Source organism: Lontra canadensis, unplaced genomic scaffold (assembly GCF_010015895.1).
Source record: "Lontra canadensis isolate GAN:19392208 unplaced genomic scaffold, GSC_riverotter_1.0 scaffold78, whole genome shotgun sequence".
Taxonomy (NCBI): domain Eukaryota; kingdom Metazoa; phylum Chordata; class Mammalia; order Carnivora; family Mustelidae; genus Lontra; species Lontra canadensis.
The window spans coordinates 7,146,818-7,164,199 of NW_022631072.1; the positions used below are offsets into that span (position 1 = coordinate 7,146,818).

The following is a 17,382-nucleotide window of genomic DNA, read 5'->3' on the forward strand; positions in this document are numbered from 1 at the left end:
CCTCACCCCAGACTTACTGAAGCAGAAGTTCTGAAAGGGGGCCCAGCAATTTAGTATTAACCAGCCCCTCCACATGATTCTGAGGCATACCGAAGTCTGAGAGCCACTGAGGAATATAATGAAGCATTCTGATTTAATTAACCCAAGCGCCGGGTTTGCTCTGGCAGCTCCTACTCAGTTACTCCAAAATAGACTGGGATGTGGGGAGGGAAGGGAGAGAATGAAGGGACAAATGAAACATACCAAGGCCTCTAAGGGCTTTACTTTATTAAAGCACAAAGTCACAATGATGTCCCTGGATAATTAAAGGAGAAAAGGTAATAATAAAAGGGAAAGAACAAAGTAAAAGCTACTTCATGTAAAATCTGATTGTTTCTTTTATTTGCAAAATATACTCACATAAAGTATCTAATTTCTCCAAACAAATAAGACATGGCAATGTAGTTTTAAAAATAATTATTATTGAAATATGGTTGACATACAACATTGTATTGATTTCAGGCGCACAAAATAGTGATTTGACAATTCTATACACTATCCAATGCTCACCACAGTTAAATTGTAGTCACCATCTTTCTCCATACAATGTTATTACAATATTATTGACTATGTTCTCTATGCTGTATTTTTGCCATAGTTTTAATTTTGAAAAATGTGTCTATTGCTGTGTCTCAGACTGAAACGACATAAACATTTCCTATTTTATGCTAGTCATAAAAAATCCACAATAGAATTGGGAATTCATTGGCTACATTGAGAAAATTAGGCAGAATGAGGGGCAGTGACTTATTACAAGCCATATAGCAGTATGTTATCAAAGTAGCAAAAACTGTTTTTGTTTTGTTTTAAAGATTTTTATTTATCTGACAGAGAGAGAGAGAGAGAGAGCACAAGTAGGCACAGTGGCAGGCAGAGGCAGTGGGAGAAGCAGACTCCCCACCAAGCAGAGAGCCCGATACGGGACTCGAACGCAGGACCCTGGGATCATGACCTGAGCTGAAGGCAGCCACTTAACAAACTAAGCCATCCAGGCGCCCAGCAAAAAGTTGCTTTATATTTAATACTGTCTTGAACTGGGTTTATCTTCATTGAGAAAAACCATCAAAAGTATTTCTCTACTATTAAATCTATGGTCTATTGTGAGATGATTTAGTTGTAAATGTAAGTGAGTTAGCTTGTTTAATACAAACATACAAAGTACCAGGGCAAGACAAAAACTCCTCGCATAATAAACTGTCAACACAGGAACAATGAGAAAGTATATTGCAAAGTTTTATTAAGTGGATTTCGCACTGGATTTTTGTTTTTAGCCACATTTAATAAAACCCTAAACCTTTTCTAGATTTCTAATGTTGAGTTCCTCTAGCAAAGTAGGCTCTAGGTGAAATAATCCATTTAATGAAGGTATACAGTAGTTAAGAAGAATAGGTTCTACAGTTTGCACAGACTCAGATACCTGCTTTCTCAGTGACTGTGACTTTGAATAATGTGATCTCTATGAGTCAGTGTTCTTATCTGTAAAATGGAGCGCCTATACCTAACAGAGTTGGCTGTGGTGATTAAACAAGAAAAGGGCGTGGAAGACTGGCATATGCAGAGCACTCAGTGAGTGTTAGCTGTGAGTAATCAAAGCAGATAAAAAATTTAAAATCAGGACCCTGTTTGGTGTGATTTCCTCTCCGTCCAGCATCTTCCCCTGTCTAACAGACTCATGCCACCTGGTCTCTTTCCTCTAGAGAACGGAGAAAATCCACCTAATAATTTCATAGCAAGATAAAAAAACACTGGATTGCACATATTCTCATTCCCTACTTTTCAAAGGCTTTCTCTGCAAGGGAAAAGGTTTCACTTTGTAAGGCATGTGTAGCTCAGACTATATTATTCAAACAGTGTAGTTTCCAGTGCTGAAGCATCTCAGGAGGGGACTTCCTGAAGACTGGGACCGGATGGGGCTGGTGGGCACCTTCACTTAACTGTCCCTTGAATTAGGCGAATAAATGCTTACCCCACCTATGCATGAAGTTAGCCTTGTTCCTTACAATTAATATTGTTACCTATAAGGTGATTTTTAAATCTTATTATATCCAAGAAAAATATCACTACCTTTGAGTTATTTACTAATTATTACAATTAGTAATTGTAAGTACAATTATACAAGACCCTTTCCATTTTTCTCTAGTTCCTAATATTTTTCAGCCACCTCATTATATACCACTTCCATCCAGATTGAAAGATTTACAGTATATCATACAGTTTAGGATCTTGTTAGAAAATCTGATTAAAAAATGCTGCAATGAGGGGCGCCTGGGTGGCTCAGTGGGTTAAAGCCTCTGCCTTCGGCTCAGGTCATGATCCCAGGATCCTGGGATCGAGCCCCCGCATTGGGTTCTCTGCTCAGCAGGGAGCCTGCTTCCTCCTCTTTCTGCCTGCCTCTCTGCCTACTTGTGATCTCTGTTTGTCAAATAAATAAATAAAATCTTTAAAAAAAATGCTGCAATGAGAAAAGATGGAAATGTTTGGTTATGAAGAAAATACCATTACTTACAGATTTTTTTCTCTCCATTGTATTTGTAATCAATTTATATTGATAATGGACAATCAGTTATACATCCCACAGGCACCCAAAACTCCGCGTGACCAAACTTCATGCACTATCATGCCCTTCAAACCTACTTCCCCTTCTGCACACGATACCCTGACAGGTGGTACTTGTCATTCACTAGCTGGAGACCTGGAGTCAACCTAGATTTTTCCTGAGCTTCCATACTGAAGAGGTCATTTAATATGACAGTTCCCGCTCTTTAATCTTTCTCTAGGTCTGGTGTTTCTCCACAAGAGCCCCACAGGTGGGGGAGGCATTGTGGTGAAGCAGTTAAGGATAAGGCCTCTGGAGCCAGCTGGCCTGGGTTGATATCCCACCCAGTTCAGCTACTTAGTAGCTGTGCGATCTCTGAAAGTTACTAATCCCTTCCGAGCCTCAGATTTCTCAACAGAAATGTGATCCATGATGGTAACTATCTTTGAGAGTTGTTGTGAAGATTAAGTTCATTACATTAAAAACAGTATCTGGCAGGGATGCCTGGGTGGCTCAGTTGGCTGAGCGTCTGACTCTTGGTTTCAGCTCAGGCCATGATCTCATGGGTCATGGGACTGAGCCCCGCTAATCGGGGAGTCTGTTTGATATTTTTTCCTTCTGCCCCTCCTCTCTCTCTCTCTTTTTTCTCTCTGGAATAAACAAATAAATCTTTTTTAAAAAAAGTAAATATAGTATCTGGCGTCCAGTCAGTTTTATATAGGTATCGGCTACTAACACCATCATTACCATTGTGCAGGTTGTTTAGCTTTGCCGGCCCTTGGCTACTAAATGCCAAAAGCTTCCCCCAGTTCCTGGGACAATAACCAATGTCCCCATACAATTCCAAACCCCTTTCTGTCCTCTCCACTTCTGCCCCGACTCAACACTTCTTCACCCTTTGACCAAAATCTCTCCTGCCATCTCTCATCACTCTGCAGAGAGTTCTAAAATGCGGACCTGGTCATCAGCATGGTACACAAGCTCAGGGGTTTGGCAGCCGCCTTCCCCACCCACCTCCATCTACTGTTCCTATGCTGCAGTTATCCTATACTCCAGTCAGACTGTTAACGGCTCCCCGTCTTGCCATGCTGATTCACAACTCCACGCCTTCCTATTTACCCTCTATCTGTCTGGGAAGCTTCCGCTCATTGCCATGAACGGTCTCTTCTCACCTGCCCAGAGGAGAGGCTAGTGACTTGCACCTCTGTGGCCTCAACCTGTGCTCACTTCTAAGGTGACAGCAGAGTGTTGCAGTGACTGCCACATCTCTTTCTCTATTACATCATGAGGTCCTGCAGGGCAAGGACTAGTCCTGCGAATGTGTCCTCGGGACCTGACAAATACAATATGCTCTGTGAAGCTCTTATGGATACAAGAAGCAGAAAATCCTAGAATTGTAACTTATTTCTTGCCTACTCTCTATATGTAACTTTAAAAAGGGGACAATACAAAATAACACACCTGTTCCATTGATGTTTCATGAAGTTCATTAAGATTCAAAGTATAAATCCCTTCTTCGGCACCAAATATCAAGTACTGATCTGAAATGACAAAGTAATTCACCGGTTTTGATATGTAAAATACTTTCAAAAAGGATTTATATAGAAATTAAGTAAATATGTATTCACACGAAGAAAGAATTATGTGATGGCTAAGCAGTGAAAATAGTGTAATACAACTGAGTGGCTAAACACTCTACCTCAATGAGCTGAGCTATATGTAAATACCAGCCTCAAAGGAGATGATAAAGAGGTTCTGAAGCCTGGAATGCTAGGGTTCCTCACATATCAGAGGGTGCTGAGGACTGGCAGAGAATCTGTAGCTTCTTTACTACAATTCCTTTAAGAGAGCATCATGTACATTTGATGTACAGAATATAAATACAGAAGAACTGATACAAAATATTTTTGCAGATGAGCTACCATTATAAGCAGTGTCATCGAAACACCAGGATCTAAAAACAAAAACAAAAACAAAAACAAACCCCAACAAACCAGGATCTGGCTACTGCCTTTTCAAAAAGGTAACTAAAACTTGGCTACCTGCTAGGGTACTCAGTATCTGCTAGGACATGGTAGTTTAGCCACAGTCCTGTCTGAGCTGCTTTTGATAATAAAAACCAATAGGTCAAGAACTTCTCCACACTAAACTGAAGTAGGCTGAGAACAACTGAGAATGCCAAGAGCATTCCTATACTGCCCAGTATTTAGGATTAGAGCCGGCAGATTAAAGGCATAAGCTTTGTAGTCCGATGCTACAAATGAACAGGATTCCAAGTGCAGCTATACCCCAGACTGGTGACAAAACGATGAACCTCTCTTAATGTCATTCTCCCTACTTGGGAAATACAAGTTCCTCTACCTTGGATTTTTAAAAGATTTAGTAAGACGTGCAGGCATGTATTCGTGTAGATCTTACGTACACAGATTCTAAGATATATAGTGAGAGAATGCTGGTAGTCTTTTGTCAGTGACTAATGACAACGATTCTTACTATGACTCCCTTTAAGGTGGAGAGGCCCTCTAGAGTGTTCACTACACCCTGGACTCTTGGCAGTTAACTCCTTTAACAACAGCTATACCTAAACCACAAAGATACTGAACGTGCAGCTACAGAAAAAAACTTCTCTGGAGGAAATCAGGGTGGCATAGAGTGTATGGTTTCACTCTATTGATATGGGGACCACACAGTGAAATTTTAGTGTTACAGGTCACTTCAAACACTGCTAACACGGAGAAACATATTTACCTTGAACAATTTTTAAAAATTTTAACAAAAAAATTTTCAGAAGGGTATTCTGAACATGAAGAAAACTGAATGCTTTCATGGCCTCAGGTTAAAAAACAGTAAAAAAGATAACATAGAAACATATAGTACTACCTCTTGTGTCTGGGTTTATCCATGATGTTGCACAGTGAATTTTCAAGGGACACCCATTAAAAACCTTCGAAAAACATGCACCCATCTGGAAAAACAAAGAATAACTAAGTAATACAATATTCCCTGATAAGAAGGAAATCATAAATTCTACAAAGGTGAAAAGTTTCATTTCATGACCTAAAATGTTCTTAATCATTAAACTTAACATTAAAACATGAAAGAAGTATAGCTGATTTCAAAATTCATATTGTGTACTTCAAAACATGGGTCTGTACCCCTTTAAAAAAAAAAAAGCAATGTGCTTATTCTCCCTGGATGGTCAATAAAAAGCTTTATTTCTTTTTGTTAATATTTATCTAGCCCATTTATAAGTCTTTTATATAATAAGTACCTTATAAGGAAATATAGTATCATTCATTTGAACTTTTTTTGATCATTTGAATAAAATGTTAATTTTGAAATTGTTGTTCAGGTTAGAATAAATAAATACAAGAAAGCTTATTCATTTAATCACCTTTTCTACCAACAACTTGGCGGGGGGGAAGAATACAAAAATATTTGATGAGAAGAGCACTGTGCATCATTTTATGGCTGGAATGTTTTCTTCACAAATATGGAGACAATACCCAGAGACAGAACGCATTGCTATAGTTGATAAGGGATTAAAAATACTAACATGAAAAAATAAAATCATAAACTTTGAGATTTCCTTTTCCTCAAAGAAACCTACTAACCAATATCATTAAGATTTTAGGACCAAATAACAACAACCTGGCAATACCAGCAGGTGATAAAAGGTCAATAAAAAATGTTTTTATGCTGTAGGGCAGAAATTGTTATCATTTAACTAGTTCATTATTCTTCAAGATAACTGCCAAAATTTCGTATGTAGAGGTGCTGCCTAATCGTTAAAAATCAAAGTGACAAAATGAGGTGTCAAACAATGAAACCAACCCCGCCGGTAAGCTAGTCTGGACGGCTGATAGGACCTGGCTTTCCGGTTACGAGCTCTTCCCTGTTAGCGGCACCTGACCTGACAGCCCTGCACTGTACCCAAGCAGGCAATCACGCCCTGCTGTTTGAGGGTCTCTGCTGGATTTGGGAGCCCTTTACTCTCAAAACTTTTATTTTGTAAAATAAGGTACAAATATTTAGATCTTTATATAATTACAAAGTGGAGGTAGAAACTAAAAAGGCTAAAAAGGAGAGTCAAGAGGTTACAGACTAGAAAGGCAGCAGACGCCTTCTAAATTAGTGTCATACTACATTTTAGGTTACAGGTTTGCAGTGGTGAAAATATGCAGTTCTATTTATACTGATGCACAATTACACGGAGCTAATATAATTTTATAATATAATAACATAATTTTAATACTAAGGCAGCAAAAAAACCAACCAGGACAGAGTGGAACACAGGAGTATACCTAGGAAAAGATCCTGCAAACATTCTGGGGTCTCAGTTTTACTCATGGTCAAAACAGAGTTTGGGCCAGATGATCCTTTAATGTTTCTTCTAGTTTTAAACTTTTGTTTTTGACAATTGAAAAATGTGTCATGTCTACATTTTGTACGTCCTATTGTATCCATGTGCCTTTTCTACATTTCTTCAAAAATATCTACAAAGAAGATATTAACAAATTTTGGAATAAAGGAGTTTTAAAATGTGTAATTTACCATAATTTTATTTTGTAAAGCTACTTTTCAGATGTAATAATATTTAAGTTAGCAATCTTACAAATTATTTTTTAATTAATAAAGGAGATTCTTTCAAACAGGTAGAAAATCTAACCAAAGATACACAGCCAAGCAATTACCTTTCATTGTATTTAGCTTGAAAACAACCTATTTGATATTTATACTTACATGCACTTTAGGTGTTGGTGGTAGACCATTACTAATAGGCTTCTAGAAAAAGAATACATGCATGAATACACTTTTTGTTGCTGTTTGGTATAACAATACTGTATTTCAAACACATGTATCAAAATAAAATACATGAACCCTTTCCTTTTGTAAAACGAAACAATATAGGTAAGGCTGAAGTTCCCTATAACCCTTCTATAGTCCACTTACTCCTGGTACTTGCCCCTCCCCCAAACTGATTTAGTGTGTACCCTCCCAAGCCTTTCTTCCAGGTAACTATATGTACTCATGTATTTGTGTATATTTTCATACCTCTTTCGTGTGTATGTATGTATGTATATATGTGTGTATATATATGTGTGTGTGTATACATATATATATGTATATATATATGATTACCTACAGAAAACACTTTTTGTTTTAGAACATAAATAGTCACGTACTGTTTTATCAACCTCTTCTTTGCCTTAATGTTGGGTCTTGGACAGATCTTCATATCAGTACATAGATCTGGTTCATTTGTTTTAACTGTAGCACAGTATGAATATAACATACTTTATTTAGCTATTCTCTAATTATTATTGGATATTTAAGTTATTTTCCATTTTTTACTATAACAAAAATGCAGAAATGGTCACCCTTGCATGTACCTTACTATGCAATATGTGAATGATTTTTTTAGGGTACACTGTGAGAAGAGAAACTACTGGAACAAAAGGGCTGTACCTACATTCTGGCTGCCAAACTTTGAGTACTCATCTCATATCATACCCATCAGCAATGTAGGACAGCACTGGTTCCTTATGATCTCACAGACACTTAATGTTATCAAACTGATCAATAAAAATGTTTTCTCCTTAATTTGCATGGCTCTGATTGTCAGGAAGATTGAGAATATTTGAAAAACAGTGAATTGGCTATTTGTATATTCTCTTCTGTGAATTGTCTTTTCCCATTTTTTTTACTGAGTTATGTTTTTATTATCTATTTCTTGGAGTTCTTTATGTAATCTAGATTTGAAATTTTTTTTTCTAAAAAAAGACTTTACTTACTTTTCAGAGAGAGAGAGAGAGAGAGAGAGAGCGAGCGCATGCACAAGTGCATAAGCAGGGGGAGTGTTAGGCAGAGGGAGAAGTAGGCTCCCCGCTAAGCAAGTAGCCTAATGTGGGGCTCAATCCCAAGACCTGGGGATCATGACCTGAGCTGAAGGCAGATACTTAACCGACTGAGCCAACCAGGCCCTTTAGATGCAAATACTTTATCTATTAAATACATTACACATGTCTTATCCTAGTCTGTAGATTATCTTAACCTTGTTTACAACATCAACTGAAGTTTTATATTTTGATGAATTCAAATGTATCAATCACTGGTCAAAGTATACTGATAATTATAAGGAGAGTAAAAACAGCATAATCCTTCACCTACAACATGCTCAAGAATACCAGATATTTTTCCAAGGGGCTACGTGCCTGAAGTATATGATTTGTCCCCTGGAGAAGGAATCTCTTTGAGAGAGAGGATACTTTTTTTTTTTTTTTTAAGATTTTATTTATTTATTTGATAGAGAGATCACAAGCAGGCAGAGAGGCAGGCAGAGAGAGAGGAGGAAGCAGGCTCCCTGCTGAGCAGAGAGCCCGATTCGGGGCTCAATCCCAGGACTCCGAGATCATGACCTGAGCCGAAGGCAGCGGCTTAACCCACTGAGCCACCCAGGCGCCCCAGGATACTTTATTTCTTAAAATGTAGTCCTTCCTAATTCAAGATAAACTCGACCATTTTTTTTTTAAGATTTTATTCATTTATTTGTCAGAGAGAAAAAGAGAGAGAAAGAGAGAGAGAGAGAGAGGACAAGCAGGGGGAGTTGGCAGGGGAGAGGGAGAGGCAGACTCCTTCCCCACTGAGCGAAGTCGATTAGGTCCCAGGACCCTGGGATTATGATCTGAGCCAAAGGCAGACACTTAATCAACTGAGCCACCCAGTCGTCCCACAATGATACTTTAAACTCTATTTTATGAAAGTTTAGAATTCTTTGGAGGTTAATCTTAATATTTTAAGGAATGACATCCTAATTTTTTCTAATCTAAATCAAAATTACCTAAGTGATGTGACAAAAATTAACTGAAACGCTATTAGTCGATTTTGTATACATAATACAAATGAAATATTCTATGTAGTACTACTTCTGTAACTACTAGACACTTCTTAAATTAAGACTATTTGAAATTTTATTTTGCAGATAGGTATATGAGGATGTACAGCCTCTCATGGCCACTAACTTCTGACAATGTTTTTCCATTTTGCAAATAATTTATGTACTTAGTTTTATATTGTTATCCTTAAATTATGTTAGATCACCTACTCTGGCAAAACATTTTTAATTAGTGAGTTCTCAATGTTGTAACTGTAAGATTTATATTAAGTATTGACAGAACTGGCTATAAATAATTTCAAGCTACAGAAACTAATCATGTTTTAATATATCATGGATATTGTTTATCCTATGACACAGTTATGGACATATTTCAGAATTACTGAGACTGTTAGTTTCACTACTACAGAACAGTAGTTCCTTATCCTACTGAAATAGGTAATAGAGTGAATTAAAAACGCATACATAAAACACATCTACATCTCTCAAAGGTTCTTACACCGCACTACAGGTGTAAGGTTTTATATCTGTACCACTACATTAACAGGGCTGCTAAAATTTACACTGATGAAAACAAAAAGGCCCTGCTCAGCTGGACAGACTTCATAAAAACTTATTCCTGAAGGGCATTTTATGCTTTTGTTAACAACGTCCTACCTAAATTTCATAAATTACAATGGATAATCCCAGTTAAATGCTTTAACTGAAAATAAAAAATGGTACATCATATTATGTCATGAAACATTTACTTTTCTTTTTATTTTTAAAGATTTTATTTATTTGACAGAGAGAGAGAGAGAGAGAGAGAGAGAGATCACAAGTAGGCAGAGAGGCAGGCAGAGAAGAGAGGGAGAAGCAGGCTCCCCGCTGAGCAGAGAGCCTGATGCGGGGCTCAATCCCAGGACCCTGAGATCATGACCTGAGCTGAAGGCAGAGGCTTAACACACTGAGCCACCCAGGCACCCCTATCATGAAATATTTAAAAAAAAAGTTTATCAGATACAGTACAAAAGCCTCTAGCAGTGTGCTTTCTACCTAAAATCATAGCTATATGCACATAAACATTTAAAATACACTATAAATATCTATAAAAACAAATATTAGTATACATGAAAACTTTTAAAAAATACCATCTCATCTCATGATCTCATCTGCTGAATTGGGGATTTTAAGGATTTTTTGTTGCTTTAAGTTCTATGATGACAGACATTTGTCATCTGATGATGAAGAGATTCTTTACAAACGTTAAAATATTTTTAATCCCCTGATAGATAACACTTATTTATCTGTAACACGAATAGCTGTTAAGGTTAATTTCATCTTTCCTGAAGTGATATTTTATATCTACTAGAAAATAATTTTTCCTCCTTGTTAGGTATTTTCTTTGAGTAAGAGTAGTAATACCATGAATTATGTAATCTACAGTTAAAAATCTGTCCTGTGGGACGCCTGGGTGGCTCAGTTGGTTGGACGACTGCCTTCGGCTCAGGTCACGGTCCTGGGGTCCCGGGATCGAGTCCCACATCGGGCTCCCAGCTCCATGGGGAGTCTGCTTCTCCCTCTGACCTTCTCCTCGCTCATGTTCTCTCTCACTGTCTCTTTCTCAAATAAATAAATAAAATCTTTAAAAAGAAAAAAAAATCTGTCCTGAGTAAGTCCTAGCTTCCCTCATCTGTCCATGTCCTACTTTCCATAACTTTTTGAGACTGAAAAAGGAACTTTGTGAGAATCAATCTCATCACCATGAGAATAGTCATCTGTATGCAGGTCACATTTTATAATACACGATTATAACCAATTGGCCATCATTCAAGTTTGCCACAGCAAAGTTGCTTTTTTTTTTTTTTAAGATTTAAGCAACCCATTTTCATTATATTAAATACCATATTGTAAAATATGTAATTGCTAAAGTTTCATTAATTACAATAACAAAACTAACTTAACAATGAGAAAGAAAAAGAACAAGTAGAGGTTATAAATATAAATACCTACTGGTACATCTTTCTTTTCTTTCCTTGAAGGGTTTGTGCCTCTGTGTTCATTCTGTTGTTGATATAATGAACCATCTCGTTCACCATTTAACTGGAAGGAGCTCACTCCATTTCCTTCAGTGAGATGTTTAAATATATTTAAAAAGGATTAATTTTCATGAAAACTTTTATTCAGAAAATTATCAACTAGGAAAGAAAAATCCGATCTCTCGGATGGTTTCTGTCTTCACTTGGGATCGCCCAATCAGAAATACTTAGTACTCAAAGAAGTCTGATACACATGTTCTGCTACTTGTATCTTTTTTTTCATACAAACAAATTTAAAATCAGGTTATGTCTAAGCACTTGTATTTGTGTAAAAGACAAAGATATATATAACTACTTTCAGGAAAGGGGCAATTCACACTATGTTATCCAGGAAACTTTAGTAGTTCTTTTTTTAATTCCTTCTTTTTTTTTTTCGCTGATTGTGCATAATCTGCAAGAATATAGTATTAAAACAGCATCTTCTGGTATTAATTTGGAGGCAAATACCTATCAAGAGTGACAATCATTTTTCTAAAAATGATTAAATGAAATAAAATGAAGAAGTTAGACAGAGTACCCTCTTCTTTTTCTAAAACACAAGAAAGCCTACAACCAAAACACACTTTCCTTGTTTGTTCAGAGTTGTTTCTTCTGCTGCCACGCTAAGATAAATGATGAATTTAACATTCACAATTCTCCAAGAGGGAAGAGGTTAGATAAGAAATGAGAAACAAGGACATCTGAATCCCAGAATGGGTCACAGGTAATCCTGCCATATAAACACTTCAAATCATGTGGCAAAAAGCAGAAAACATCTCTATGGTCATTGTCTTCCTTCTCCCCTCTCTCAAAGGAATTTCAAATACTCTCTTAAAAGAAAGATACCCTCCATTTTTTTCATGCAGTACTAAACCCTGGTAACGTGGTTATCTCACCCTCCCTACCCCCATTACCTAAAGCAATGGGCTTTTGTGGAGGTAATCTGGGTGGCGGTGGTCTTGGCGGAACTTGGGATGGTTTTGCTGGGCTCTCTGACGTGGGACATCTCTTGATAGTTCCTTGGTTATCATCCTCAGTAGAATGAGTTTCCTGTGGTATGAATATGGACTTAGGCTGAAATAATACAGAAAAGGAGACCAATGGTTAAACATGAAATTATTCATGTTTCATTCCAAAGGAAAAATATTAAACATTTTTTGAATTGTGTTTACTAGCTAAACTTCACGGTTATTCAACTACTTGATTCAGATTATCCTACATACATCCTTAAAATGTACAATAAGGTGTTTTCTCAGGCAGAAAAAAAAGCCCCTAATTCCTTCACAAGCTTTCCTACCTAGACTTGCTAAGTAAGAATATTCTATTTTTTCTGACCTTCAATTTAAATGATTCTCTTTTTAAATATTCAGGCTAATCAGATTTCAGTTCTTTATAAGGCTAAACTGTCTCTTTTAGATGACTATGGATTTTACGTTAATGTTTAATCTCTCAGACTGGGGCAGGAGAAGATACCGATTAAAATTTTTATCATACTGGAGAATACTAACAAGCAATATGGAATGGCTAAGAAACTTTCTGTGCAGTCAATGAAAAAAACCTCCAGTCTGCCGATAGTTTGGAGATTTTATAAGTTTTTATAAATGTGTCCATTATTAGGAAGATTGCTCAGCACTTTTTGAAATTCTAATGTAAAACTAAATAAGCAAGTACTATGTGAATTATGATTTTTTCAAAAGCATAAAATGAAAGCAAAATACAGTAATATATTAGTTGCCAAGACTGATCAGACTGCAACTTTCTTTTATAACCCCTGATTTCAAACCTTGGAATAGCTCATTTTATAAAGAGTTCAATTTTATAATTAAAATTTGCTCTGCATATAAACTCATGAATTTTTACTACCTATATCAACTCATTTTGTCTTAAAAAAAACTATCAGAGTAATTTTAATATTTTATGTTTTTTAACATCGTAACAAAAGGATTTTGTTGCTAAAAAATTTTTGAAAATTACTCTCTTATTTTGTACTTTTAATGTAAAAGTACCTTCTGACAGTTACATATCTATGATGATAAATCATTATCCTTTACCCATTCTCAAGAAATCAGTTACTAGTAGATCATAGATTTTGGAGGAAAAAAATCTTACAAAAAAATGTGAGATTTCTAACCAGGTGAAATAATACTAACCCGTTAACTTAATCATTTTCATGTACAAATTTCTAGAACTTATTATTTAGAATAAACAGTAAGTGACAAGTTGGATAATTAAAAAAAGACAAAAATAATCACAGTCATCTCTATCCTGGTTAGTAACTTATTCATGATTTTTTTTGGTGGATCCCAAGTGAAAATAAGCTACAGAGGAAATATTAATCCAGTATTAAGGTGGCAGAACAATCACAACAAACACACACACATAATTCAAATTGAAAAACCTGCTTTACCTTTGGTGGCAAAGGAGGTGGAACTTTCGCTTTCATGGTTGAACTATAAAAACATGAGAGTTTAGAATCAGAATTGAATTAGTACTAAAATATAATTAATTTTTCAAAGATATGGAAGAATATTTGCATAAACAAGTTCTCTTTTCTGAGATTATGAGTGTTTTCCAAATATTCTGTGGAATGTTCAAGTTATACTGAATGAAGTTTTATTCGGAAGTAATTAAAGAGATACGCTTTCTTGGTTTCAAATTAAAACAGGAAAAGATAACTCAGTTCCAGTTTATATCAATTAGAAGGTAATTATTAAAAAACATAAGCAGCAATTAGTTTGGGAAAAAATAGCAAAATGATATGGTATAAAAATATATTACAATGTAAGCTTCATTTTTACTACTGTTAGATATGAAATATCTCTGATGAAGCTCATCAAAAGCTACACATATTTGCTGGAAAATTTTAGGTAGAATTTATTTGACTGAAGCTAAAATTCATTGCAATTCAGGACTGGCATTTAGATGTACAAAAAAATTAAAAGATGATCGAGCATTAACTCTCAGATGAGGAAAGGGGAGCCCAGAGAGGCTAAGTGACCTGATTCAAGGTCACAGATAGTGAGGTATAAAGGAAAACCTATGCCTCCATGCTTCTCGCTGCCAGTCAGGTGCTACTCTACCATGAAACTGCACCTTTCTTTAAAGGGGGGAAAAAATCTAAAAAAACCTAAGTATCAATGCTTACATAAGTGAGAATATTCCCTCTTTAAAAATACACTTATATAATGGGGCGCCTGGGTGGTTCAGTGGGTTAAAGCCTCTGCCTTCGGCTCAGGTCGTGATCCCAGAGTCCTGGGATCAAGCCCCGCATCAGGCTCTCTGCTCAGTGGGGAGCCTGCTTCCTCCCACCCCCTACCCCTCCACCTGCCTCTCTGCCTACTTGTGATCTCTGTCATACAAATAAACAAATAAATAAATAAATCTTAAAAAAAAAAGAAACCACTTATATCCACTGTTTATTTAAAACATATCAGATGAAATTTAATCAACCAAGTACAAGCCTCTTTGTAGTTGTAGTAATAATTATAGCATCTACCAATTACGTGACATTAAATTACAAGATATATTTACTACCTTTGTCAATTAGTTTCTTTCAAAGTTCTTTGTCATCAGCCAGTGCTATGAACTGAATTTTGTCCACCAAAATCCCTATGTTGAAGCCCTAACCTCCAATGTGATCGTATTTGGACATAGGGCTTCTAGAAGGTAATTAAGGTTAAAGGAGGTCCTAAGGGTACGGTCCTGATCCAACACGACCTTATAAGAGGAAAGGAGATTATTCTTTCCTTCTCTTTTTTGTGTATACACTGAGAGAAGACCATGTGAGGACACAGCAAGAAGGCAGCTGTCTACAACCCATGAATAGGGCCCCACCAGGAACTGAATGGGCAGTCAATTTATCTTAGACACCCAAGACCCCAGAGCATGACAAATTTCTGTTACTTAAGTCACTCAGTTCCCGGTATTTTCTTATGGCAGACCAAGCTAAGACAGACTCGCTTGGTACCAAGAAGTGGGGTAATGTTATAACAAATACCCAAATATATGGAAGCAGGTTTGGAACTGAATAATAGGTAGAGGCTGGAAGAGTTCTAAGGTACAAGCTAGAAATGGGGACACTAAGAGTGATTCTGATGAGTAGCCAGAAAGGAGAGCTGGAAAAAGTTTCCATCTTCTTAGCGAATACATAAAGAGTCACCAACAGAATATTGGTAGAATGTGGACATTAAAGGCCATCCTGCTGAGGTCTTAGATGGAAATGATGCCCATATTATTGGAAATGGGGGGAAAGGGGATTCTTGTTACAGAGAGGCAGACAACTTGCCTAAATTGTGCTCATATTCTAGTGTTTAGTGGAAGGTTAACCGAAGTCCTAAGAGTGAGGTCCTCACAGGAAAAGGGGGAGAGACTTCTGTCTCTGCATGCATGGATTGAGGAAAGCCCAAGTAAGAACATGGAGAAAAGGCAGCCATCTGGCAGGCCTGAAAGAGACCTCTCACCAGGAACTAAACTGGCCTGCAGCTCGAGCCTCAGCCTCCCAGCCTCCAGAACAGTGAGATCAATTTTTAAACCACCAGTTATGGTGTTTTGTTAATGTTCCTTGAGCTAACACAACTAGAATAAAGAAAGAGCAAGAAACTATGGTATAACCTATAATACTGTGTTACTACTAATGATATTAAAATTCCTGGCAGTATAAGCTATCAGATTTATGAAATCAAGTCAAATGACACCTTTTCTTTTTTTTAATCAAAAACAGAAACAGAACTTACTGTTTAGTTTCATCATCATCCCCTTCATCATCTTCTAAATGTGCCACATGCCCTCTAAGGACAAAGGATAATTCCACTGTCACTAAATGGATTTTACCAAAATGGCTTAAGAGAAAATTTTAGAAAATGCAGGAAGGGCTACTGGAAGACAGAATTCTATTTGTGCAGCTTTGCAGAACTCAGAATTAGACAACAACAAAACAACCTTAGGTTATATGACAGAGAAGGGGCAAACAGACTTTACTCATCTATAACATAAAGTATTTTAGGTTTAATTCAAAATCAAAATTACCGCTGATGTAATTCTTCTTCAACAGACTTCAGAAGACTCCTTAAAACAAAAACAAAAAATACTGTCAATATATAAGCAAAGGAATACCAAGTACATTATTTTCATCACTTTAACCTTATCCACAAATTTTTAAATTACTTTTTCCTATTTACTAATATTTGCTACAATGATCTCTATACCATAGAACATCAAGTTATATTTAATGATATGTCTGTATTTTCTGTTGCTAATGTCTTTATACATGTATTTGAAATGAACAAAATAAATCCTAATGTTTATTGGAAAATACCAATTCAAACAGAGGACAACCCACCATGAAATGTCACAATAGGACTGACAAAACCATAATTGCAGGGTCATAGTCAGGGGTTTCCAGGATTCAAATTTTCCCTGGAACATTTTACCTGACACCTGAAATTATATTTTCTTTTTCTTAAAATAAGGAAGGTGACACACTTTAAAAAAACATGCTCTCAGGCAATCCTACAAAATGAAACTCAACATGTTGGATCTCTGCAAAAGCATGCATGCATGTGATGTGAATACATGAATGTAGTAGCACTTTGCTTCCACAGAAGACACTCACTTACCTGACGGATCTGTTCTCCAGTGGTGTACTGGCAAACACATTTACACTTTTGGGAGACTAAGCCTGTATCAGACCAGGTGCGAGGATTTTATCATTAGGAGCAATTTATGAAACTGTGATATTCAGGAATGTAAGAGCTCACTCGTGGCATTCCTGGAGTTCCCTTAACTTCTTTCAACTGCAAGTTCATGCAGCATATCTCCTACCTCCTATGTTACACTCTGCAAGCGTAAACACTCTG

The 17,382-nt window shown here is 36.6% G+C and overlaps 1 protein-coding gene across 10 annotated transcripts in view; it reads right to left on the minus strand.

Annotated features, from left to right (window-relative positions):
- The window catches only part of MAP4K3 (mitogen-activated protein kinase kinase kinase kinase 3), a 187,610-nt gene that overhangs the window by 22,226 nt on the left and 148,002 nt on the right, over positions 1–17,382 (minus strand). For 7 of the 10 annotated variants that reach the window (XR_004385506.1, XM_032881980.1, XM_032881983.1 and 4 more), the window contains 8 exons: positions 16,553–16,591; positions 16,261–16,314; positions 13,935–13,977; positions 12,442–12,601; positions 11,463–11,575; positions 7,319–7,360; positions 5,456–5,540; positions 4,037–4,116 (listed from right to left, as the gene is read on the minus strand). Coding sequence is in view for 9 of the 10 variants with exons in the window: in XM_032881980.1 (XP_032737871.1) it covers positions 4,037–4,116; positions 5,456–5,540; positions 7,319–7,360; positions 11,463–11,575; positions 12,442–12,601; positions 13,935–13,977; positions 16,261–16,314; positions 16,553–16,591 (616 nt within the window). In the remaining variant the exon portion in view is untranslated. The remainder of the gene's footprint in view (positions 1–4,036; positions 4,117–5,455; positions 5,541–7,318; positions 7,361–11,462; positions 11,576–12,441; positions 12,602–13,934; positions 13,978–16,260; positions 16,315–16,552; positions 16,592–17,382) is intronic. The other 3 variants (XM_032881982.1, XM_032881984.1, XM_032881986.1) reach the window with 1 other exon arrangement.